Below are 25,211 nucleotides of genomic sequence, written 5' to 3'. Positions count from 1 at the left end.
GTAGAAATATAACTTCTGGCATTTTATGTTGTAATATATGCCAGCAAGCATGTATTTAAGATCTTGGTTTTTATTTAGCCATCCATAATGTATTTATTTAGGCTGATTTTACGAATAATAATTTGTATTTGTACTATCTTCAGATGGTTTCTATGTGACATGGGGTGCATCTGAGGGGGCTGTGACTGCTCCAGGCCAGTCTCTGCCTCCTCATGGTAAACAACTGGGACGTCTGACTTCTGCAGATTTGAAACAAGTCATACAAAAGGTGGAACTAAATGTTCATCATTTGAATTTAAACTTATAATACAGTGAATTTGAATAAAATGAAACGTATATCTAACATTATTTTCATTTCACACAGTAAGTTGTAAAATGCCCATAGATCTCTATCGTAATGTTGCAAGGTTAAAGTAAACTTTACCCTAGTATTGAAGCATATAAAAGCTGACCTGTGTTGCTTTCTTTGGGTTTGTTAGTGACAATGCCAAAGCTTGCAGTCTCACCTGTGTGCCTGTCCCTTCTCCCCTCCAGGGAGTGGTGCTGTACAGTCGAGATAACAGGGAGCTGGATCTGCTGCTCTTCAGGGAGGTGTGTGACTTTGTGTCCAGAGTAGAGCGTGTCCTGAGCCGACCCGGCGGCTCTTTGCTCCTGGCAGGAAGGAGCGGTGTGGGCCGACATACAGCCACATGCCTTGTGTCACACATGCACGGATACACGCTGTTCACCCCCAAAATCACCCGTAGTTACTCTCTCAAACAGTTCAACAATGATCTTAAGACCGTAAGTCTGCATAGTTGCCTCAGTTATTATCAAGTGCTTTATACATGCCTATTGCATATTTTATACAGTATGTAAACACTGAAATCATGGTCATTATCACGACTTACAATATGTAGGTGATGCAGCTGGCCGGTCTTGATGGGCAACAAGTTGTTCTATTGCTTGAAGACTATCAGTTTGTCCTCCCAGCATTTCTCGAGATGGTGAATAGCCTCCTGTCATCAGGTATGTGCTTTCATACTGCTATCGCAAGTCCATTTTAATATCACTACATTTTCTGTTCATTGTTCATTCATAGGGTTTGTTATGTTATGCATTCACAATAAAAATTCCAGCATGCACTGTGATGGTAAAAAGGATGTTGGGAATTTACAGTCTGTCTCCAACAATGTCTGTGTGCTGTTTACTTGTACTGTGTGTGTATACATACATACATACATACATACATATATATATATATATATGTGTGTGTATATATATATATATATGTGTGTGTGTGTATATATATATATGTGTGTGTGTGTATATATATATATATATATATATATATATATATATATGTGTGTGTGTGTGTATATATATATATATATATATATATATATATATATATATATATATATATATATATATGTATATATATGTATATATGTATATATGTATATATATATGTATATATATGTATATAGCCCAAAATGTGAAAACAGGAAAATACTGCCGTGTAATCCATTTATTTCAACAAAGTAACTGTAATCCAATTACCACTCACTGAAACAGTAACTGTAACTGAATACAGTTGCTCATAATTTGTACTCTGATTACATAACCCTGGTACATGTAATCTGTTATTCCCCAACACTGAATACATTAACACGCTCACTTAGTTAAAACTTTTTATATTTTAATTTTTCTAATTTGTCAAATATGTTTTTCTTTATAGGGGAAGTTCCAGGCCTTTACACACCAGAAGAGCTGGAGCCTTTGCTGTCTCCCCTCAAAGATGCTGCTTCTCAGGATGGATTCACAGGACCACTTTACAACTACTTTTCCTACAGTACGTTAATCCCACCAAATCAAAATAGTTATTTTTATTATTATTATTATTTAAATTTTTTATTTTGATTGGGTCTTATTGTCTATTTTTTCCTCACACCAATAGGAATCCAACAGAACCTCCATATAGTTCTTATCATGGACTCTTCCAACCCTAATTTCACCATCAGCTGTGAAAGTAACCCAGCCTTTTACCGCAAGTGTTCTGTGCAGTGGATGGAAGGATGGTCTGATAGCAGCATGAGGAAGGTAACTTACAGCACAGCTTTAGTATTAGATAAACTGAATGAACACCTTGCTTTTCTATCCTTATCATCGTAATGCCATTGCTTACTGTTGCAGATTCCTGAGCTTTTGTTGGCTAAAAATGAGCAAAGAGCTGAAAAGGTTGAAGGAGACAAGGCATCCAAAGGGAAACAATCTGGTAGGACTCTATAAGTACTATTTTATACTAGTTGTCATTGCATTTACAGTACTTGTTTAATTTCAACATTTCTTTTATTTATTATTTATTATTTTATTCTTCTGGCAGGATCTAGCCAGACAGATCTTTGCCGTTTGTTTGTTATGGTCCATGAGTCATGCAAAGAAAATGGAGCAACCCCAAGCCAATATATGTCCTTTTTGAAAGTTTACACTACATTGTTCAGTCGCAAGCAGAGCCAGCTCACAACCCGGCAACAGCATCTGCAGGTAGGAATCTTTAGATATGCCAAATATTTACTGTTACAACCAATAACTTCAATGTGTGTTTTTGTCTTTAGGCAGGTGTTTCCAAACTCAACGAAGCTAAGGCGCTGGTTGATGAATTAAAAAGCCGCGCGGCTGAGCAGAGTGCTTTGCTGAAGACTAAACAACAGGAGGCAGATTCAGCCCTGCAGGAGATCACTACTTCCATGCAGGTACAGAGTAGGTGTATGTGTGTACTCTGTGTGTATTGTGCAAAACTGACTAAAGGCAGACAGCCTCAAGGATGGAAAATCTACTCCCAACATTTTTGTCTTAGTTTATTATGGCAGTGCTCTAACTTTGCTTTTCTTGCTTTTTTAGATTTTCTTAACTCTAGCTAAGCCTAGTGTTACTCAGACAACCATTTTTATATTTCCATTGGATGTGCACCCTGCTGCGAAGTCACTGATGATTTGCTTTTGTGAATTGTTTACTTTGTGGCTCTCATCTAGTGCTGGTGCATGTTTCAGTTCTGTTTCCCTTTAGCTCATTTTTGTTCTTAAAAATGAAGGATAGAGCCTGAACTCATTAATGTTTCTCCCTTGTTGTGAAACATAACCAAGAGCAGAGGAGAGAACAAAACAATACACAAAAATGAAAAGGAGTTAGTCTTTCATAGTTTAATTAACAGTTACAATCATCCCTAACGGCTGTAACAACAAAGAGTCCTGTTGAGATGGAGACAGCAGGGCCAGACTGGTGAGATGAGGAGAAATGAATGATGGGATAGGGACATAGTTAGATGCTTGTTGAGACCTTAATTATCAGAGAGAGCCTTTCAGGAAACAGTTTCAGAGTGACTCAGAATCATGTCTAATTCTAGAAGGCTGGAAAAAGAGCCTTCTATGTATACAAATAATACATTTAAGAAAAATGAGAGTACATTACCATAGCAAAATCATTATGGTTCTTATGTGATTAAATATTGTATGACTGTATTCATAATCATCTCCTGTTTTTTCATAAGAATGCCAGTGACCAAAAGACTGAAATGGAAAAAATTAAAGGTAAAATGGCTCAAGAGGTTTCAAAGATTGAGGAAAGAAAAGCAAAAATTGATGATGAGCTGAAGGAGGTTCAGGTATGTTCATAAGGTCTGCACAAATGACTTGATTGTCAACAGTGTTCACTTATTATGAGTGTTGCCTTTCAGCCCTTGGTAGAAGAAGCAAAACGTGCAGTGGGCAACATCAAGCCTGAAGCTCTGTCAGAGATCCGCTCGCTGCGCATGCCCCCTGATGTCATCAGAGACATCTTAGAGGGAGTCCTCAGGCTCATGGGTATCTTTGACACATCCTGGGTCAGCATGAAAAGGTGAAAGTTTTCCAAGTATTTAATTAAGAACATTATAGAAATATGATATAAACAATTCAGTTGTATGAAATGCAAATGTCTTTTGATATGACTTTTTTTGTAATAGTTTTTTATGTATTTATGTATTCTTCTTTAGCTTTTTAGCCAAACGTGGGGTGAGAGAAGACATAGCAACATTTGAGGCAAGAAACATCACTCCTGAAATTCGTCAGAGTGTAGAAGAACTACTGAAGAGAAACTATGCCTCCTTTGACCCCAAGGTGGGTTCTCTGTATAGCTCAATATGCAGATGCGTATCACATATATGTTGTTCTGTATGCTATAACATTTAAAACATGGCTTCATTTAGTCATTGTTGTGATGTCTTCTTTTTGTCAGAATGCAAAGCGGGCTAGTGCAGCAGCAGCGCCTCTAGCTGCTTGGGTCACAGCCAATGTCCAGTACTCACATGTCCTGGAGAAAATAGAGCCACTGGAGAGAGAGCAGGCTGGACTATTGGAGTAGGAGCACTAAAACATTTCTTCCCTGAGACACATTTACTTGTGTTAACTGCACCTTTAATACATCCCAATATGGTTTGATGACAACATTTTGAAATTACATAACTTTATTTGTTGGTTGTTTTTAGAAACCTGAGAAAAACTGAAAACAGGAAAAATAAACTTGAGGATATGCTCAACTCTGTTGGAGCCAGAGTCAGTGAGCTCAAAGAGAAGTATGCAGCTATTCTTAGACCACTGAAAATATTCCAGTGGTCTAAGGAATTCTTTTACACTTTTCCTATCTATCCCCAAGGTTCCAGTGTCACACTGCTGAGGCTGCTAAGCTGGAAGCAGAAGTGACAAAAGCTCAGGACACCATCACTGCAGCTGAGAAGCTCATTTCACAACTGGACGGAGAGCACACACGCTGGAACGCACAGGTGCTTTGATGTATAGGTCTGCTGGTGTGTGGATCCAAGTGGGAGCTTTTACACATTTAGGAGAATGGAGGCTCATTTAACATCTAAAAGCATCAAGAAGAGTGTGTTTTGTGTGTGTGTATGTCACAGGCCCATAGTTCCTGCTGTCTTGGGTCCCTTCTGGCTGTTTTTAGTCCTCTTCAACGCATCTGTCTCCACCTTAATTAAAACACTCAATCTCCTCCTGACACACAGACTCAAATCCTCACAACCTCCCCTCAGCCCCAGCCAAAGCCTTTGACTTTCTCCTCACGTATTTCCATATATTTACAATTACTGACTTCCACATACACACTTGTCTAAGTCTTCATGGACGCTGTGGTTGCTCTGCTCTGCTATATGTTAAGCCCTGCAGCTGTTGTGTTGTGCTCTAATGGGGTCTGAAGTTACTGGTGCAGAAATTCATACACAGCACACACATTTAAAGGTGGTGAAATTCCACACACTTCTTTATATATACACAATTTGTGTGTTGACAGATGAGCTTAAGTTTGACTGGCTGAATATATATTTCTTACCTTCCTCTTGTACTTTCTTCATGCAGATGTCAGAGATAAAAAATGAATTGGAAACACTCCCTATAAGAGCCATGCTAGCAGCTGCCTTCATCACCTATCTATCTGCAGCTCCTGAAGGCCGTAGAAGGCACTGTCTGGAGACTTGGATGGCGCAATCTGGACTGCAAAGTAATTTTATATTTAAAGGCATTTATGATAGTTTTACTCCTAGCTACTACGCTCATACTCACAATACATCTCTGCATGTGTGTATTAGTTATTTAATTGTATTGTCTTGATGGTGCATGGGTAGGCTCTTACTGGTTTAAAAACAATCAATCAACTACAATCACAGCTACTATTAGTATATCTTGTATATTTTGCTGCTTTCACAACATTTAATTAGCAGAAAATAGTATAAGTAACTGAGACATATTTTGACATATGATAAAAAACATTTTCAACTTTTGCTATGTTGACTTTCTGCATAATTTGTTCCAGAATTTGACTTGCGATCCTTCCTTTGCACGGAGAGTGAGCAGTTGATTTGGAAAAGTGAGGGACTGCCATCTGATGACCTTTCTATGGAGAATGCACTTGTCATACTACAGGTGAGATTTCACTATATTAGTAATTTCTTTCACTTCCACCATGCAAGATCAAACCATGAGCCTATCACCCATATTCCACAAAATCACTAATTGTAACATTTCGTGCTTTGTCTACCATTTACCCATCCTACATTTGTCTGTGTTGCTTTTGTCATTGCTGCCACCAGATCAATGAGTTCAAGGTAAGAGTGAAAATTTCATTCAGCTTTTAGCTGTCATATTCCTTTCTGCTGCCCCTGTGTATCACTTTGTGTATTTCCAATGCAGCTGTACTTCCCTTACTATTGACTGATTTATAGACAATATCCTTCTAATTGAAACCCGCAGCTTACTTGGTTATCATCAAGTTCTCAACAGATCAAACGTATTAAAATCCACTAAAGCCTCCTACTACACAACACAAACGGTTTCCCCTTCTTGTGAGAGATTAAGAAAAGCCAGTGGAAAATAAACTGACATATGAACAGGTTCGAAAGAGATGGCTTGAGATTGAGAATTCTTGAGCAAGAGACCATGAAATAGGGTAGCAGGGGATGAAAAGAGAGAGGGGAGTGGAGCTCATTCCTTAGCTTGGCATGGGAGGGACTAGTGGTCGATAAGCGTGGCAGCAGTAAGACAGAAATGAGCACATATACAAAATAGATCCGTACTAAAACTTCCCTCCAATCTGTTCCATCAGAGCGTGGCCTGCCCATTCTTGATTGATCCGTTATCACGAGCGACAGAGTGGCTATGTACACATCTGAAGCAGCACAGACTGGAGGTCATCAACCAACAGGTAAAAATGTGAAAATGTAAATGCTCCAATAGATAGTGGGAGGGAGTTATTGTATTAAATGTAAATGTTGGAGAATCCCCCCTAATTTCAGGCCTGAACCAGCTCAGAAGCAGCTTCCAGTTAATTGGATAATTTTCTGAATTATTAGTATTAGTATTTTTAAGTAGTAATAGTATCAGTTATGTAGTGTATTAATTAGTATTTTTAAATATTTACTTTCTATTTTACAGTTCATTATTGTTATATTGTTCCTACAGGATGGTAATTTTATGACATCATTGGAGTTGGCAGTAAGATTTGGAAAAACTTTGGTGGTACAAGAAATGGATAGAGTCGAACCTGTTCTGTATCCACTGCTGAGAAAAGAACTCATTGCTCAAGGTAACAGATACAATCACATTAGAGAAAAGTAGAAAAGTCACTCTTGTGCCTCTTTATACACAGACAAGTAGCTTTTAAAGGAGATAAACTGTATAATTCTGCTCATTTCAAGCCAGAACATGTATAACGGTGAAAGGTGTCTTTAGTCATACTTGTAATTTTTACCCCCCATTGTTTTTAATAATTATATAAATAATTCAGTTTAGCATTAGTTGTTATCAATTATCCTGCTGCTTTAGAAGTCTGGAGTTTATTATCGGAGTTTGGAAACATACCTAGACAAACAAGGTGTTCAATCATTTCGACAGAACTGTTGTTTTTGTAAAAGTAAATTGGCATGAGTGAGGACAGAGGCAGTGCAAGTGAGGATAAATTATCCACTTAAAAGTGCTGTTGAACAAGAAAAGTGGTGAAGCACAGAGATGGCACTACTGCATTGCAGACTTTTAAAAGACTGGGCACAAGAAAGTTAGTTAGCACTTGTTTGTCAGATAAAGTTTTCCACCTTTTACTTTCTCTTAGGCCCTAGATATGTGGTTCAAATAGGAGACAAACTCATTGACTATAATGAGGATTTCCAACTCTATCTGGCAACACGAAATCCAAACCCATCCATCCCTCCTGATGCAGCTTCAGTTGTTACAGAGGTGAATTTTACCACCACGAGAGCAGGTCTCAGAGGACAGGTAACTTTTATATTCAAAAATATATTGTGTGTGTGTTATCGAATTATGGAAAATTAACATGACATAATGTTATGCCTAATACATTTATATAACTGTTTAATAATGTCAGGGGGTCTCATTATTTTTTATTTTTCCTGTAGCTTTTAGCCTTAACCATCCAGCAAGAAAAGCCTGAATTGGAGACAGAAAAGACCAGGCTGCTACAGCAGGAAGAAGAGAAGAAAATACAGCTTGCAACTTTAGAAGAATCATTATTAGAGGTGTGCACCCTTATAGATAATGTCTACTCCACACAATCAAAAGCCCTATTGTAGAAATTACTCTACAAGATAGAAATTTTGAGAAAGTGAATATGTGTGTAAAATCAGTCGTTCAGGTAGAATCCATATCAAAAGGAGAAATTCAAATTGTCAACTGGTCAGAAGTTTATTTTGGTCGAATACGTTTCGGAGCTCATCCAAGCTGCTTCTTCGGTTCTGGTCAAAAATGCTGGTGGACACTTCCTTTTATCTGCCTGAAGGCAGGAGCTAATTACAATGAAACTACTCTGAAACTAACACACCTACTTGTTTACAGTTTCTGTTTGTTAGCTAGGCCTGTTGAACTTGCACTGAGTGTGGGATCATATTAGCATACCCATTCAGGGCCATAATGGGTGCCTATCCCTATTGTTTTCTTTGTTTGATTTGATTTAGGTTTGAGGATGGGGTTGTAAACATGAGACAAATGATGTCTGAGTCCTCCATTTCTGTTCAAGGGAGGATTCTCTTTCCTAACAAAAATAGCCTCTTTAACTGCCCTCTCAAACCAATTCTTTTCTCTGGCTAAAATCTGTACCTTACTATCCTCAAAGGAGTTGCCCATGACTTTTAGGTGAAGATGTATGGCAGCTTGAGGTCCACTATGGCTTTCTCGTCTGTGTTGGTACATTGGTACTACACTGAATGGAGTAAACAACATTGCTTTCACAAACAAAGCAATGTTTTCTACTCCATTCAGTGTAGTGAAGACTGCAGTGAGCGAGAAAAACAGCCACTTCACAAGAGAATGTACCAATGCAGACGAGAGAGCGATAGTGGACCTCAGTCTGCCGTACATCTTCATCTTAACGCCACAGGACATTCCTTCGAGGATAGTGAGGTACAAATTTTAGCCAGAGAAAAGAACTGGTTTGAGAGGGGAGTTAAAGAGGCTATTTTTCTTAAGAAAGAGAATCCTTTCTTGAACAGAAATGGAGGACTCAGACATCATCTGTCTCCTATTTACAACTCCATCCTCAAACCAAAATAAAAACAAAAAACAAAGAAAACAATAGGGATAGCCAGGTCAGGCCCAGAGATGTGAAAGTTCCCATTATGGCCCTGAATGATTATTCTAATATGACCCCACAATCACAAGTTCAATAGGCCTAGCTAACTAACACAAACTGTAAACAAGTAGATGTGTTAGTTTCAGAGTAATTTCATTATAGTTAGCTCCTCCTTTCAGAGAGATATAAGGCAGTTTCCACCAGCGTGACCAGAACTGAAGAAGCAGCTTGGATGAGCTGTGAAACGTATTCAAACAAAATAAACTTTTGTCCAGTTGAATTTCTCCTTTTGCCACGAAACTAAATATTATACTCAACTTGTAGATTCTTTTATGTTCAATGCAAATATTACATTTTTAGAATTTATCCAGTAAAACATTAACAGAGAAATTAACCCCAGTTGTCCTTATCCATTTTGACAGTTATGTCAGAATATCACTGTTGGATTATATATTGCTCCTACTACAATACTACCCTATACTTGTCATAACCTTAACTTTATTTCTACCCATCTCTGTCTGATAGACTCTGGCTACAGCTCAGGGTAATATTCTGGAGAATAGAGAGCTGATCGACAGTTTGAACCAGACCAAGGCCAGCAGTGCCCTCATCCAGGAATCACTGCTGGAATCCCACAGACTGCAGGCTTCTTTGGATCAGGTACAATACCCCAAGCCCACCCACACAGGCACATGCGGGATATACCACTAGTATACAGTTAAAACAGGCAGGGACATTACATAAGCAGCCTCTAGGGAGCAGTGTTGCACCAATCTCATTCCATCCATAATTTGCATACCTCTCCCTGTTTGTTTTTTTCAATCTCATTCTATATCTTTTTTCCCTATAAATAATGAATTGATCTATTGCATTTTATTATCTAATTTTTTGATCCTTGTACATTTCTGAAGCTATCTGTGATTCTGCTTTCGTTTGGGTTTCATTTTAGGAGCGTGATGCCTACCTGCCACTCGCTGAAAGTGCCAGCAAAATGTTTTTCGTCATCACAGACCTGTCAAGGATCAACAACATGTACCGTTTCAGCTTGGCATCTTTCCTGCGCTTGTTCCAGAGAGCTTTGCAGGCTAAGAAGGTAAATGCTACTACATTGGCGAATATTTGTGTTTTGTTATTAACCAAAAATATGCAAATGTTTAACTGAGAGAACTAAAACTACCACCTTTCAAGGGTGCAAGACATGGCACCAAGGACACAAAGTGATGCCACACTCCCACTCAGATGATTTAGAATGCCATATGTTATGCTGTTGCATTTCTGTTTGAAAATTCATCAGAAGAAATAAAACTAAATTATTTGCAAATAATATTTAATTTCATGAAGCCGTAGTTTACTCTAAACATTTTTTTTTAAAAAAATGTATTCAGGGTCACTACCGTGAACCAGATGTGATACACCACCTTTATAAAGTTTTAAAAATATATATTGTACAGCTTTCATTGTCAACATAATACATAATCATTATAACATTTACAAGATAGTTGAGACTGACTTTGCAAAGAGTTTGTTTGTATCTATTCTATATAGGCTATATTTTCTAAGCGCAGTTGGCATTTGACTTTATTTATTGCTAATCTGTTTGTTTTCAACGGTAATGGGGAACTATAGCGACCTTCTGTGGGTTGATTTATTTTGTTCATTTGTTTGGCTGTGTGTGTTTATCGCTCTTTGACCTGTGCAGCTGGACAGAATCATGCTCTGTCTGTCTCTGCTCTGCCCCATCTGAGCCTGTAACACTGCCTGATAACTGAAGCACACCCGCACACACACACGCACACACACACACACACACACACACACACACACACACACACACACACACACACACACACACACTACACAGACGCACACTGAGCGATTGAACACTAATTCCTCAAAATCCTTTGAGGGTTGTTACAGCTAGTGCTGTTATCCAGGAACGTCACCAGACAGCAGCTGGTCAACACTGTGTCTATGTGAAAGTGTGCAAAGGTATTTCTGAAGGCTCATTCACTCAGAGCACTGCATTGATTTACAGACTCATTCTCCTGTTCTCTTGTTGGCTGTTTATTGAACTCATTGACTCTGTGCGCAAATTGTAGTGAAATGTTTAGTGACTTTTCTTGAATTGATGGTGAAGGATAATGGAGACATTATATCCTCAAAGTGGTGATTAGATATAATATAATAAAATCATCTCAAGGGCTATGTAAAATCTCTTGGCCACTTGAAAGAAAAGTGCACAACCTTCCTCAATTGCTTAAAGGTGCTGTACTCGAGGTTTACTGTCTTAAAAACGTGAAAAAACAGAACTATTTCATTTCTAACATTTTGCAGTTGTTCGAAGTTATCCGTCCTTTACCTTATGCATTCCAAGCATCCTATGTATTTACCATGATGAGTATATAAGCGCTTTTCACAACTTTCAGAGACCAGAGTGGAGTTTTGCCACCACGGTAAACTACCATGCTGTTGCACATTTCCTTATCGATCAATAAAAACCTTTATAATTAGATGCAGACAGCACGCAGCAGATATAACTTTGCCCTCAAGAGCTGCTTATATCTGTACTGGTGCAAGAAAAGTTTTGCTCAAATACATGGAAAAAAAACTGGGTATGGGCTCATCAACAATATAATAAATTGAGTGATTGACCACTTTGTGACATAGTTAGACTTAACCTAATATTTACAGATTTTTAATATATTTTGTTTTTTGTTTGGGTTTTAGGAAATGGAGACTACTGAGGCCAGAATTTCTGCTCTGGAGACCAACCTTACAAATATGGTGTATGAATATGTCTGTCGCTCACTGTTTAAGGTATTCATTAAGAGGTCTACAACTAACTGTAGTAGTCATCAAGTCAGATATTCTTTCAATTAGTCGACTATTAAACAGTTAATGCTACTGCACATTTCTTTTTATACTTTTTGACCAGATTAGATGCAAGTATGCAAACTATAGATTTATACATAGTGAATGTTTTCGAATAAACGTTATTATGAAATTATAATTTCATAATGAAATTTTATGATAAAACATCTTTTGGGATCATTTTTAGAATCAGTAATCCAGATTACAGTTAATTATTAAAATAGACAACGATTATTATTAAGTCAAAGAACATTTCAGTTAATCTTTTGAGAACATTTCATTAGCAAATTAAACACCCCAGCATAAGATAAAAACAAGCATGATCATTTTGCTCTCTAACACAAAGTAGCTAACTAATATTACTGTATGTTAATAAGATGGAACGTTTAATTTAACAATGTAATGATATCCCAAACTCTTGGTACAATATTTTCACAATGCACCTCTCACAGCACAATATTTATTGCAATATTTTGTGGAGGCTAACAGTCAGTGTGCCACTTTTTCTTTTTATAAATGCCTTTACAAGCCTTTGGTTCTATCATAATCCAAAGAGTTAAGATTTAAAAGTTCTTTATAGCACTTTATAACATTATTTCTGTTATATGTAGTCTGCCCTGAAATAGAAATAAAGGATCATGGTATATGCAGTTCCCTCTTTAGCTTATGCAGCTCCATAACAATGAATTTAAGTAAAGATGCTTGTACTTTGAGATATTATGCTGTTATTGTGAGACTTTTGATGATACAATATCACAGCATGTTGGTTATTGTTACATCCCTAATGAAATACAATTGAACCCTTTTAGTTTTTGTAATCTCATTCTCATACAGAACCTTATATGAAATGATTTGTCAAGTGTCATGTATGAAGTGTTTTATAGTTTTGTTTTAGGCTAAATTGCACACAGGCATGAACACATTTAGCGATCAAGCCACATCAACCAACACAGTAATGAAGTGTCAAATATTGACCAACGCTGCAATCAGTGCATTGATTAGGCCGTAAATGGTAAATGCAATTTCTTTTTGTCCCCATGTGAGGATGTGGGTGTGTTGTCTGCATGGTAATGACGCACCAGCCACAGGCAATGTCACGGTGGCTCTTAGATGTTGATCTTGTCAGTCCCTTATAGGTTATCTGGCAAATGTGCACTGGCATACATTAGTTAGGAGCTCTGTTATTAGCGGATAGGAAACAATGAACTATGGTATCAGTATTCTTGTCAACAACATTAAGCATGCTATTTAGAGATAACAGTCCGGAGAAAAGTGGCCTAAGATAACGTTAGACAATAAAACAGAAAGGGATGTACTAGAGCTGCAAGGTTAATCGCAACTGAATACGCAATTTAGCAAATTATCAAATTGCAAAGATTGTCATTTTTTAAGTATCATAACTTATTTCACAAACAACAAAAAATCCTGTCTCAGTCTACATAAAAACTGCTAATCTTGTTGTGTTTATTTGTACATCATGTTCTGAAATGTGATTCTTGTATTAGTTTGTCAGTTCACATTACCGTATTTTTTGTCAGTTCTTCTGGACATGTTTAAAATGTGAACTTTGAACAAAATACTGTTATTATGTCAGGATGTAGGACTGACAGATAAAGAAGAGACACCCCTATGTGCATGCTGTGTATACTTTAAAAGCCATTTATATATTTGAATGTTGCATTAACTTTACTGTTTAACGTACAAGAGTGTGTTTGCAAATCACTACTTACCCTTAATAACATGGATAAATCAACTAAATAAGATATTGATCCAGCCTAACTAGACATACTAAAAGCTCTCATAAAATATTAGTGCTCGAAAAACTCATAAGCCCCAATTGCTCATCAATTCTAAGTCTGTCTTGCCAAGCTTGTGTCAACCACATTTTATACATGTTTACCCAGATAAGAAGCAAATACATAAATATTGAAAGACAAGGAAAGGGAGGTTTTGCCTGGCAGTGATAACCGTTATTCTAAATACCAAGGCTAATTTGTTTACTACAGTGCTTAACGTTCCAAAACATGCAGTATCTTTTAAGAGGAATTGCGTGCTGCACTCTCTTGTTTTGGAAAATAAATACTCATATCTGGTTAGTGCAGTTGACAATTCAAACAAAATGCCACAAAAGTTTGAAATGTGCAATATTTTCTCCCTTTTTCTCCTATAGGCAGATCAGCTGATGTTCGCCGTGCACTTTGTTAAAGGGATGCACCCAGAGCTTTTCCAGGAAAATGTCAGTTGGCACTTTAATCTATCTGCACTATGTACACAAAATATTTGGTTCAAAGTAAACTTCTTCAACATATTTGCAGGAGTGGGATGTATTCACTGGGTCCATTGTTGGAGAAATGTTTAAAAAAGAGGAATTCCCGTCTTGGATCGACCAGGAAAGACATGCAGCGCTGGCAGTTCTCAAAGTAACTACTCAAAATAAACATTCAGGATTTAATATGTGGACTTGATAATGTTTTTTTGTTTTGTCCTGAACAGGCGACTTTCCCTGCCCTCTATCAGTCCCTGTATTTGAATGATGCAGATCTTTGGCAGTCCTTCTCTAGAAGTTCCCACTGTGAACAGGAAATGCCCCCCTCCATTGTCAAGAAGATTACAGCTTTCCAACAGGTCAGGTTTTAATAATCATAATCATAATCATAATACAATCTATGACTGTTGTCCTTTAGTCTTTATTCTTTTGTTGAGATTTGAAGGATTTAAATGAGACAGCAGCAACAGCGAGGTATGTAGTGAGATGGCTGAAAAGTTGAAAGTGAATCATGAGTTTATCTGCATTTTTTCATATAAATACAAAGTACTTTCAGTACTGCACTGAAACACAGTGCTGTACAAGTAGTTGTTTTACATATATGCCCGTGCAGTTGTAGTAGTGTTGCGAGTGCAGTCTAATACAATGGGTTTATATATCTCCTTTCAAGACCCTTAAAGTGACTTAAATGTGAATCTGAAATGGGTATTATTTGCTTTTCTGTTACTTATTGAATTATTAAACACAAATAATATTCTGCTGTCTCTCCAGCTTCTATTGGTCCAAGCCATCAGACCAGACAGACTACAGAGTGCCATGGTCGCCTTTGCCTCTCAAGCTTTGTGTAAGTTTCATAAACATACTTTAAGTAACTAACTAATTTTTAGGAAATCTGGTGGATAAAATTTAATCTCTCTGTAACAGTAATTACAGTTATTCAAATATGTTGACTATTTAGTGTTTTGTTATTTTATACAGCCATTTTTCCAGTCTTCCCACCACTGATACGCAGTGGTGTTGCTGGGGACTTCTTGCTTTATTGTGGTTAATGAGGCCATTCATTTAGTCCAGATAATCCTAATTGTGTGTTAGCTTTTGACTGCTCTATCTGCTACACTACTAATTGGTGTCAGGTGGAACTAATGTACAGGGTTCATTGATGTGGATATTTGTCAAATGGGACAAGTTCAAGTATTTATGAGACATTAGTCATCCTTAAAATGCAAGCTTCCCTTATGGAAAGTCCACCAAGTCTTATTTATGTGAATGGACAGAATCTTAGAGAGCACTTAGGTTCAAATGAATGCTGTCACTGCTTTGCTAAGCTGTATTGATTCAAACTCAGTGTCAGCTGTTGCGCAGCTGTTACAAGGGGCTAATAATACTCCTTTTGTGCTTGAATGTGTCTTTTTCACCTGGGTGCAGAAGATGACCTACTGTACCTCACGCTTTTCTGTCAAGATTGTTCTTTGACTTTCTTCTAACATATATCAAGAGAACAAGTGCACTCACTGAAGTAAGCTAGTTTTGTTTCATAGTTATTAAATATTAGGGCTGCAACTAATTATTTTAGTAGTGATTACTCAGCAATGAATTCTATTGAACACTGAGACTTGTTAAATACATTATTAACACTAAATACTACTAATAACTATTTCCAAATGTGTTATTGATGAAAATCTGAAAATTAGATTTCTGACATTTTGATTTATCAGTGCTACTACTGTCCTCTTTTTGTATTTGTTTTAGAGACTTTATAATTCAGATAGTGATCAAAATACAACAGATTTTTTCATAGTTGACTATTCATGATTAGTGGATTTAGCCCCATCAATTACATACATACAAAGCTACACTTTTATACCAGAGATCTTTAACCTCATTGAGCGAGTGGTTGTTGTGTACAAGTGCACTGAACTGCAGAGAGTTTGTTTGTATGAGAACGCAATGGAGAAAACAGAATGTGGAGAAGATTTAGTGCGTATGTGTATGTTTTTGGCAGTGAATCAGTATGCTAATGAGGCATGCTCTGTAATCCTCTTAGAGCTAATCTCAGTCTCTCCCTAGTCCAGGCCTGGGCACCACTCTCATGCATGCGGGCATGCCTGGCTGAACCCGCCCGGATACTCACATTTGGACCAACTCACCGCTGGGATGTTTCTCTGCTCTGAAATAAATGTTATTAGATATGAAATACAGTATAGACACTTGCAATATAATACACATCTGCTTTAAGTGTTGTGTGAAATGCCATTGCTTTTATGATCCCTTCAGTCTGATTGCGTCCTGAATCCAAGGTGACCGCAGAGGTGAAGTTGGTTTGCCCCCATGAATGCTGATGACCAGACCGCGCCAGAGGTGTATGCGCACACATTCTGTAAATAGCCCTTGTTTTGAAGCCAGACATCACAAGGCATGCGCTCAGACCACTGTTTTTCTTAGTGTTGCTATGGCGATGGGAGAAAAGGTCACTCTGAGATTTCTGTGCCGGGACCTTGTGTGAGTGCATGTACTGTATGTGTTCTTGAGTGCTGCAGATTGCATTTGGCAGCAGGCACTAACAGAATTTTGGACCTGACAGATAAGTCTGTAGTCGTGGGCAGTGGCGTATGATCCTGTGGTCTTAATTAGCATTCAAGTAGATTTCATGGAAAAGTCTACTCCGTTATGGGGCTTCACGGATATCTGTGCCGTATTAATGCTTATCTGATGTGTATGCAGTACTTTACAGCAAGATTGAAACATAATCCTCGATAAGCTCACGCACAAATGGATAGATTTGTAGAGACAAGCCGAGGTGGGTGATATTGACAAAAAATGAATCAGAATTAGATTTGCAATCCTTCAGAAACCTGTTAAAATGACGATATTCCAGTGTTGTACAAATGTAAAAAAAAAAAAAAAAAGACTAAAATTACAACCGTGCAGAAGAATTACTTAATACCCTTGTCTGAATACTAAATAATTGATTTATTTAATGTCGTTAACTGTTTTTTGCAGCTTCTGGCACTTTTATTATAATTGATATTCTTCATATTCTAATTCTTCATACCTCCAGAACAGCTATTTTGAAATTATCTATTGCTTGCCTATTTTTCTACTTTTGAAAGCACTGGTGGGTACTCAATTCACTTACATTTACTGGAGTAACACTTAAAAAAAACTCTACTTCTTACTTATTGGACTGGATAGTTTTACTTGAGTCTACTAGTCTCACTTGAGTAAAGGTTTTGGTTACTCCTCCCACTTCGAATAAGTCTGCAAATGACAAAAGCTTTATGACGATAGTATTAAATGATTTGTGTTTCTTGCACTGCTCCTTCAGATCTGATTTTGTTTTTCTATTTTTTGTGCTATATCCTTGAAAATTCCAGATTCTGTTTTGTCTTTCCCATTAACTTAAATTTATAAATCTGTTGTCATGTCCAGATATTAAATCATATAATTACTCTGGCTTGAGTAATAATTTCCCTAAACATTTTACTCTTTCTCAGACCAACCAAAACAAACATTTTGTACTTCTACTTGAATAATATTACTTTGAAGTTTTGTTACTTTTAATTTAGTACAATTTTTATTCTACTCATCTCTGTTGACGATGAGATTGGTGCGCCCTTGCTTTGTCACTGTTGAACCTGCCCGTTTATGTCTTTTTGTACTGCGGTAACTCATTATGTTGATTATGCCCTATGTGTGATTTGTGCTCGCAGGTATGAAGGAGCTCTCGCCTCCACCCCTGAACCTCCGGCGGCTCTTTGCTGAGACTTTAGAAGGAGAGCCTGTGTTGATCATCATCTCTCCGGGGGCAGATCCCTCACAGGAGCTGGCAGAGCTGGCTGCAGAGACTGTGGGAAGAGAGAACTATCATGAGGTAGACTCTAACCAGATTAAAAGATTACACCTGCAGACGGAGAGCCAATACTTGAGGATAAAACATTTGATTCTACAGTTATAACTAATCTCAAGTTCCTTCAATTCAATTCAGATCAAACTAAACTTGTGGAAGTGCCTCCCTCTGTGGTGAGCCCATCTAACTAGTCATATCAATCATTACTTATTGGTGTCTGAGTGTCGATATGATTGATGCATGAACTGACACCGTTCAAAATTACATTATAAAAACTGTCTTTGTAAGCGTTTTTCAGTCCGTGTCACTGAATATAAGAGAATTATAATAGTGAATTACATTTTCTGCCCTCGACTTTAGTGGAATTACAATGGAGAATCAAATTTTCCATCTGGCTGCCTCTGATTCTCACCCTGTGCCCCTGCTTGCTGTCTGTCTAGATTTCCATGGGTCAGGGCCAGGCTGATGTGGCCTTAGCTGCTCTGAGAGAATGCTCGCGAAATGGAGACTGGCTTTGCCTGAAAAACCTTCACCTTGTCACTACATGGCTCCCACTGCTAGAAAAAGTAAGTACAGTATTGGTGCTGCCCTGTGGGTTTGGGTCATCGGAAGACTTGTCAATAGTTAATAGGTATATAGGTAGCCAATTTTATTAGCTTTTTAAAATTTCAATGTTTGAATCAATATAGCTTAACAAATATAGTCACTTGATAATGCTATAATTGTAAAGTGCCCTAAACACAAAGGACATTTCTTGTAAAAGTTACTGGTACCGCCACTTACTATAAAAGTGGTTTGCAAACTAGCAAATCATTCAATTATTGATAAAATCATTTTTGCAACTCTGACTGAATAGATAGGTTTGGCCATTATAATTAATTACTAAAATAGTCGTTAGTGTTTTTGGAAAGCCTATATAAAGCTGTCTAAACCCATGATTAATTTATAAAATGCAATACTATCTATTGTTATAATGCAAATATTTTTATTCAGCACCTAATGAACACAGCTTCATTAAACCCCAATTATCTTGTGTAGAATAGGTGGAGTTATGATAGAGAAAGGTCAGTGGATGCCAGTGCCTTGGGGATGTTCTGTTCTTAAAGCCTGCGTGTAATTTCTCATCACAGTGAGTTTGCTCAGTGGCTTACACCACACACAACAGCCTTTCTAAAATTACCATTGTCCTTTGTCTTCACATACACTAGTGTATTCTAATGTCAGCTCCTGTTAGTCATTGTGCTGTTCGTGTGCTCATGTGAGTATTTCCTTACTTGAATTGAAGCTGTGATCTGGAGTTGTGTGTTTGTAAAAAAAAATGTAAAAGTACTTGTCATGAAAAACCCAAAAAGCAAAACTTGCCTATATTACATTAAAAAAAAATCTGAATTTTAACTATATTATTTTTTGCTTGCCCCCATCTGTATTAAATATGACTGAGCTATAGAATATTATAGAATTATAGAATAATAAGTAAGTAAGTCTTTTAAGTAAGCGCTTTTCACAGAAATGTCAGAAAGACACTTTACAGAGCATTATTCAGTATTATTCATTCATTCCATACCCGGTGGTGTTAAGCTACTATTGTAGCCACAGCTGCCCTGGGGCAGACTGATGGAAGCATGGCTGCCATGCCAATTGGCGACATCGGTCCCTCCGACCACCACCATCACTCACACACACACCACTGTCATACTAGGCAATGTAAGTGAAGTGTCTTGCGTAAGGACACAACAACTGTTTTTGTGACTGGCGCCCTACTGTTGCACCTGATTTTCCCAACGGTCTCCCATCCAAGTACTAACCAGGCCCGGTCTTGTTTAGCTTCTGAGGTCTGACGGGATCAGGATTTGACAAGCCGGTATGGCCACTATATAGTATATGTAGTGGCCAATATAATATAATAGTATATTGTGCTGTCTTCTAAAACCCAAATATAGCCACATTGCATCACAAATTAGTTTATGCTTTGTGTTTGTCTCAGGCTCAGGTAAAAGCTGCTTCAGAAAGAGCATGTGGTCAAATGTGGAACAAGGAAGCCAATGGAAGACCATAATGTAATTCAGGATAAGGACTAGTAACAGGCAGGTTATGTATATCAACAGTGTGAGCAGTGCTCCTCTCTGGATTTGACTGAGCTATGGGGAAAAACTGCTTGCCTCGTCACATTGTAAAGTCATATACTGCAGGTGACAGGTCATACAAATAACTGTTGCTCCTCACCTCCATTTGTCGAGTATCCACACACCATGTATCCACTCACTATGGCGATGGTTAGAAGAGCAGTTGTCTTATATTGTGTTTTTCTACGTAATTGAAGCTCACAGCCGCCTCCTGTCTCTGTCTCGGCCCTTACCCTCCGCCCGATGAAGATGAGGTCTCGGCAGTCATGCTTGAAATGGAAAAAGCAGCACAGCCAGGGGAACAAAAGGAGGCAGGGAGCTTAAAGAATGAAGACAGCCCATGTGAAATGTGTAAAGATTAGCATAGCTTCAGCAGACAGGTGGAAACGCCACACCAGGCAGCAGCTTTGTCTTACAACTGCTGGTGAAAAGAGTGCTGAACATTTGTACAGTTGCATGGCTAATAATGCATTCAGTTAGTTAAGTCACAAAGTATACATGAAAAATACTACTCAGAGTACTTTTTAACACAATTTTAGAAGTATTTACTGGTAGTTTTTAAAATTTGCTATCTGTGTATTCTTGGAGCTCCAGCCACTCAGCAGGAAATGCAGTTTTATTATTTGTGTTTGTTGGTTTGTAGAAAGGAGCATGGATTACATTTTTATTTGCAGTTCTGTGATTTGAAATGTAACTAATTCCAATTGCATGTCTATAATTACTCTCCAAAATACTTTAAAGCACAAGTACACGTTTAAAAATCTACTTAAAAAGTACACTTACCCCAAAAATCTACCAAATTACAATAACGTGAGTATTACTGGTTACTTTCCACTCCTGCTTATCAGCAACTCAGTTTTTACAGCTTCTATGCCCATCTGTTCAATTGTACTTTATCCTGTACATTTTCATCAAACAGAACAAAATTAATATGATTCTTCCAGTGAAATTTTGCCCCACGCTGACATGAAAGCACTCATTTCTTCGAGCAGCTAGAGCCACGTTATTCATAGCCGAGTGATCTTCCATGAGAATAGCCTCCAAATGATGCAGAAATACATTGATTACAGCAGTGGGGCTAAGTACCCAATCAGATGTCTCAAGACCCCAAGGTGCCAGACTGCTATTTTTATCTGTGATTCTCTAGGGGAATGCTTGGGGAAAAAATAAATAAAATAAGAAAACAAATCACGAGTTACTCCAAAATACTTCACTGTTCTGCTACAGCAATACCATACCACTAAATTTTGAGTTTTAGATTATGCATGTACAATTGAAGCATCTGCCAAACTTCCATTCTGACTGTTTATTATTAATGTATTAATACAGTACAAATGCATTGTCTTAATCACAGGGCCAGTATTGTAATTTCCTTTTTAAGTAAGTGTTTGACCTTGTAAAATGTAGGCTTGGTCTCTTTTGTTATAATGCAATTTCCACACAGGAACTGAATGCACTGCAACCCAAACCAGGCTTCCGTCTTTGGCTTACAGCAGAAGTTCACCCCAGGTTTCCTCTGATCTTGCTTGAAATCAGCCTCAAGATCACCTATGAGGTATTCTCAGTTACTGCAGGGTCTTGGAATGGTGGGTGGGGTTGACCTCATTGTACACACAGAGATACTAAAGCAGTAGCCAGACTGTCACTAATGCATGCTTTAAGACTCGCTGTGGGTTCGTGGGTTAGCTGCATCTTCAGTCAAGCATACGACAAGAAGCTGCTATAGTCAGATAGTTTTGCATATATGCTGCAAATGCTACAATATCCGCAGTGGTTTTTTGACTGAGAGTAATAGCAGGATAGTAAAGATTTGCCAAGGTAGGTTATTGGAGGATTTATGGCACTGTAATAAATAAGCTGTGATTTTAATTTGTCACTGTGACATTTATTGAGTGGTGAAATAAATATGTGTATTACAATAGTTACAGTTACTTTTCACAAACTCAATAAAAGACTATTCATTAAAGTAAGTACTAGTATATAGAAAATAGATAGAAAAGCCCCTGTGCATTTCAGGACATATATTTTCCTGACTTCTTTGTATTATATAGCAGTGCTAAGTAAATACACAGTATATTAATGGTGCCATATGATTTACGTAACCATGCAGTATCAAGCATTTTATGATGGTCCATATTTTTAGTGCGTTCACACTGTGGAGGAAAGCAGGCTTACCAGGAGATAGAGATCAAATCCTAGACAGTTTTCACAGGCCACATTTTTTGTCCTTATGAAAATAAAGCACACTGGACTACATAAACTTTGAAGTAAGCTCTATGTCACTCTAGGCTTGTTGTTTTCAGCATAAACTCAGTTCTATTGTTGGACAAAATGTGCTACTACAGAGCGGAAAAAGGCTGTCACTGCAATGTCTACTCTTAAAGAAAGGATATTCTTAATAGTGGCTCTAAAACATCTTACTCCCCTCTCATAGAGACACTTGCCTTGCAGTACACACCAAAAGATTTTCAACATCCCTTTTCCTCTCCTCTAGGCTCCACCTGGGTTAAAAAAGAATCTTTTAAGAACATATGAATCCTGGACTCCTGAACAGATCAGTAAAGGTTTGAACTTTTTTTTTTTTTTTACTTTGGTGAAATTCCAGTGTTCTCGTTTTCATTATTTTAAATTGTTCCATTTTTCTCACAGGGGGAGTTCTGTCAAGGGCTCAGAGTCTGTTTTGCCTGGCCTGGTTCCATGCTGTCTGCCAGGAGAGACGTAACTACATACCCCAGGTAAACACGCACCATTAAATCCATTCACATCTAATGGGACAGGACAGCACATATTGGAGTTAAACCATGGTCTCATCATTTTCCTCTTTAAACTAAACTCTTTAGTGGGGGACAGTGGTGTACTGGGTAAGTGCACACTCCTCAAATGGAGACTGGCTCACACCTTGCCTTGAGTGCATATTGTTCATGCGGTGTCTGACTTATAAATAAATTTTTATATAGCACTTTTCACTGTAACTTAAAGACAATTTAATTGAACTGAAAATTCCAAGAAAAGTTCTTACTTAGAACCCCAAATTTAATTGTGCTGTTAAATAAAAAATCAGGGAGAACTGTGAGCCCTTGAACATTTTTACACTTTCAGATCTGACACTCTTCAATGTTGCAGTCCCGAGTTCCTTTCCATAACAATGTCAAAACTATGAAAATGAATAATTTCAAAAGTACAGTGCAAACACTCAGTAATAAAACACTACCTACTGGTGTGAGCCTAGAATATTCCAACAGTGGATTTTTTAGATCAGTTGTCTCTCGGTGCCAGCATGTGGATTTTAAACCAAAGTACAGTACAGCTGTGACAAACACATGTATAAATAAATGATAATTGTGGATATGAATATTTCCATTATTCATGATGTTTTGACAGCTGTGACTTATATTGTTTTAGAAATAGGCAAATACTGTAATATTTAACCAAAAGTAGATCACATCAAGGTTATGTTTTTTGAAATGGTAATGCTTAAAAACAGAGTGGTACCTGCTCATTGCTCATTGCAGTTTTGGTCATGTTTTGCTTTGCTTGTCAGGTGTATAGAGCACAGTCGATCATGTCTCAGTGGGACTAATTTGTCTCCTTGCGTGCTGCGCTGATGTGTTGGAGTTTATTGGGTACAATCTCATTTTGTTGCTTTGCCAGCAGAGACTCCAGACAACTTTGGGAAGGGACATGTTCTTGTAATTACTTGCCTCAACTTCCTCCTCCTGTATCCACTTCTCACCAGTCACTGTTTTTAGACTCTCTCCCAGGCGGCCCCTATAAACATCCTCGCCTTTTCTGCCTCATTTGGGAAAATACACATTGATTGTACTTAAGGATATGCAGTGTAAGAGGGCTTATCTTTGTTTGGCCCTTCAGCCATTACATCTTTTATACAAGCTAGCAGTGCTGTTCCATTATTTCTTCACCCACTTATTTACTGAAACACTCTTTTCCTTGTTTTTATTCTGGGCTCAGTCATGGCTGACACAGATATATCTTATTTATTCACCATTGATAGTTGTATGGGTAATTTACCAAAGCGTTTTTAGACCTAAATGGAGTAATTTTCACTTCCATGTGCTACCAGTACTTTCTTCATTGACAAGCTATCTCATAAAACCCTTGACCTAAATGTGTGCAAGTTGATCATTCTCATCTTTAGAATAATACCTTTAAACTCTGTATGATTGTAAACATTGTATTTATAAATGAACGTTTATTTTGATAATGTAATTTGTGAAGTTTATCACAAAAATGCATGCCTATTTTTCAGGGTTGGACAAAATTCTATGAGTTTTCTTTGTCGGACCTCCGGGCTGGTTACGAAATTATTGACAGACTTTTCGAAGGTTGGTTCTTTTTGGACTTCAGCTTTTTCAATTGTTATAATTGTACTATGATTATGTTTACCTTTCATAAGCAATTTCTACTTTTTCTTTTGCCTTGAAGGTGGTAAAGCCTTTGAATGGGAGTTCATCCATGGCTTGTTTGAATGTGCCATTTACGGCGGGCGCATTGATAATCCGTCTGACCTGCGCATCCTCCGGTCCTACCTGGAGCAGTTCTTCTCAGCGCGCCTGCTCTCCTCTTCAGCTGGACAAAGAAAGAACAGAGGGGGAGTGAGGGGCTTCCCACCGCAAATTACTCTACCTAACTCCTGTTCAATTTTGGTAGGCAAAACATAACGTAACATAAACTACTCTTACACAACATAACTCACTGCAACTTTTCTGGAGAGAGGTCCATAACGTACCATAATTTCCTCCTCAAACAACTAAATATCCCATCTTAATCTGCTTAAAAAATGCTTACCCTGTAGTTCAAACATGTTCTGAAATGTGATTCTTGCTCACATTCCAGTATTTTTCTCAATTCCTCTGGAAATGTTTAAAGGGCAAATTTTATGTTATTGCACTATTCCTCATCCACACCTGGACTTGCGTTTTGTTTCATTCACAAATTTAACACTCAAATCCTGCATATTTAGGCTGAGTTTTTTTCTCTAAAACAG

The 25,211-nt window shown here is 37.7% G+C and overlaps 1 protein-coding gene and 1 pseudogene across 1 annotated transcript in view; one reads left to right on the top strand and one right to left on the bottom strand.

Annotated features, from left to right (window-relative positions):
• LOC110174246 (cytoplasmic dynein 2 heavy chain 1) overlaps positions 1–25,211 on the top strand; it is a 97,512-nt gene that overhangs the window by 52,891 nt on the left and 19,410 nt on the right. The window contains exons 56-90 of the mRNA XM_055167044.1: positions 144–268; positions 535–783; positions 900–1,008; positions 1,721–1,834; positions 1,940–2,082; positions 2,176–2,257; positions 2,366–2,526; positions 2,598–2,735; positions 3,530–3,643; positions 3,716–3,876; positions 4,013–4,136; positions 4,255–4,376; positions 4,505–4,591; positions 4,672–4,798; positions 5,382–5,523; positions 5,836–5,945; positions 6,113–6,127; positions 6,625–6,723; positions 6,981–7,104; positions 7,627–7,790; positions 7,931–8,050; positions 9,625–9,759; positions 10,049–10,192; positions 11,827–11,916; positions 14,141–14,206; positions 14,286–14,390; positions 14,464–14,595; positions 15,008–15,080; positions 17,947–18,107; positions 18,524–18,649; positions 21,651–21,761; positions 22,701–22,770; positions 22,856–22,941; positions 24,474–24,549; positions 24,650–24,870. Of these exons, the coding sequence (XP_055023019.1) occupies positions 144–268; positions 535–783; positions 900–1,008; positions 1,721–1,834; positions 1,940–2,082; positions 2,176–2,257; positions 2,366–2,526; positions 2,598–2,735; positions 3,530–3,643; positions 3,716–3,876; positions 4,013–4,136; positions 4,255–4,376; positions 4,505–4,591; positions 4,672–4,798; positions 5,382–5,523; positions 5,836–5,945; positions 6,113–6,127; positions 6,625–6,723; positions 6,981–7,104; positions 7,627–7,790; positions 7,931–8,050; positions 9,625–9,759; positions 10,049–10,192; positions 11,827–11,916; positions 14,141–14,206; positions 14,286–14,390; positions 14,464–14,595; positions 15,008–15,080; positions 17,947–18,107; positions 18,524–18,649; positions 21,651–21,761; positions 22,701–22,770; positions 22,856–22,941; positions 24,474–24,549; positions 24,650–24,870 (4,226 nt within the window). The remainder of the gene's footprint in view (positions 1–143; positions 269–534; positions 784–899; positions 1,009–1,720; positions 1,835–1,939; positions 2,083–2,175; positions 2,258–2,365; positions 2,527–2,597; positions 2,736–3,529; positions 3,644–3,715; positions 3,877–4,012; positions 4,137–4,254; positions 4,377–4,504; positions 4,592–4,671; positions 4,799–5,381; positions 5,524–5,835; positions 5,946–6,112; positions 6,128–6,624; positions 6,724–6,980; positions 7,105–7,626; positions 7,791–7,930; positions 8,051–9,624; positions 9,760–10,048; positions 10,193–11,826; positions 11,917–14,140; positions 14,207–14,285; positions 14,391–14,463; positions 14,596–15,007; positions 15,081–17,946; positions 18,108–18,523; positions 18,650–21,650; positions 21,762–22,700; positions 22,771–22,855; positions 22,942–24,473; positions 24,550–24,649; positions 24,871–25,211) is intronic.
• Positions 19,841–19,958, bottom strand: LOC129407316 (5S ribosomal RNA; annotated as a pseudogene).

This window comes from Boleophthalmus pectinirostris, unplaced genomic scaffold (assembly GCF_026225935.1).
Source record: "Boleophthalmus pectinirostris isolate CB_2022bp ecotype Guang Dong unplaced genomic scaffold, ASM2622593v1 HiC_scaffold_9, whole genome shotgun sequence".
Classification (NCBI taxonomy): domain Eukaryota; kingdom Metazoa; phylum Chordata; class Actinopteri; order Gobiiformes; family Gobiidae; genus Boleophthalmus; species Boleophthalmus pectinirostris.
The sequence above is the reverse complement of the archived record's forward strand: the minus strand, read 5'-3'. Positions and strand labels throughout refer to the sequence as shown.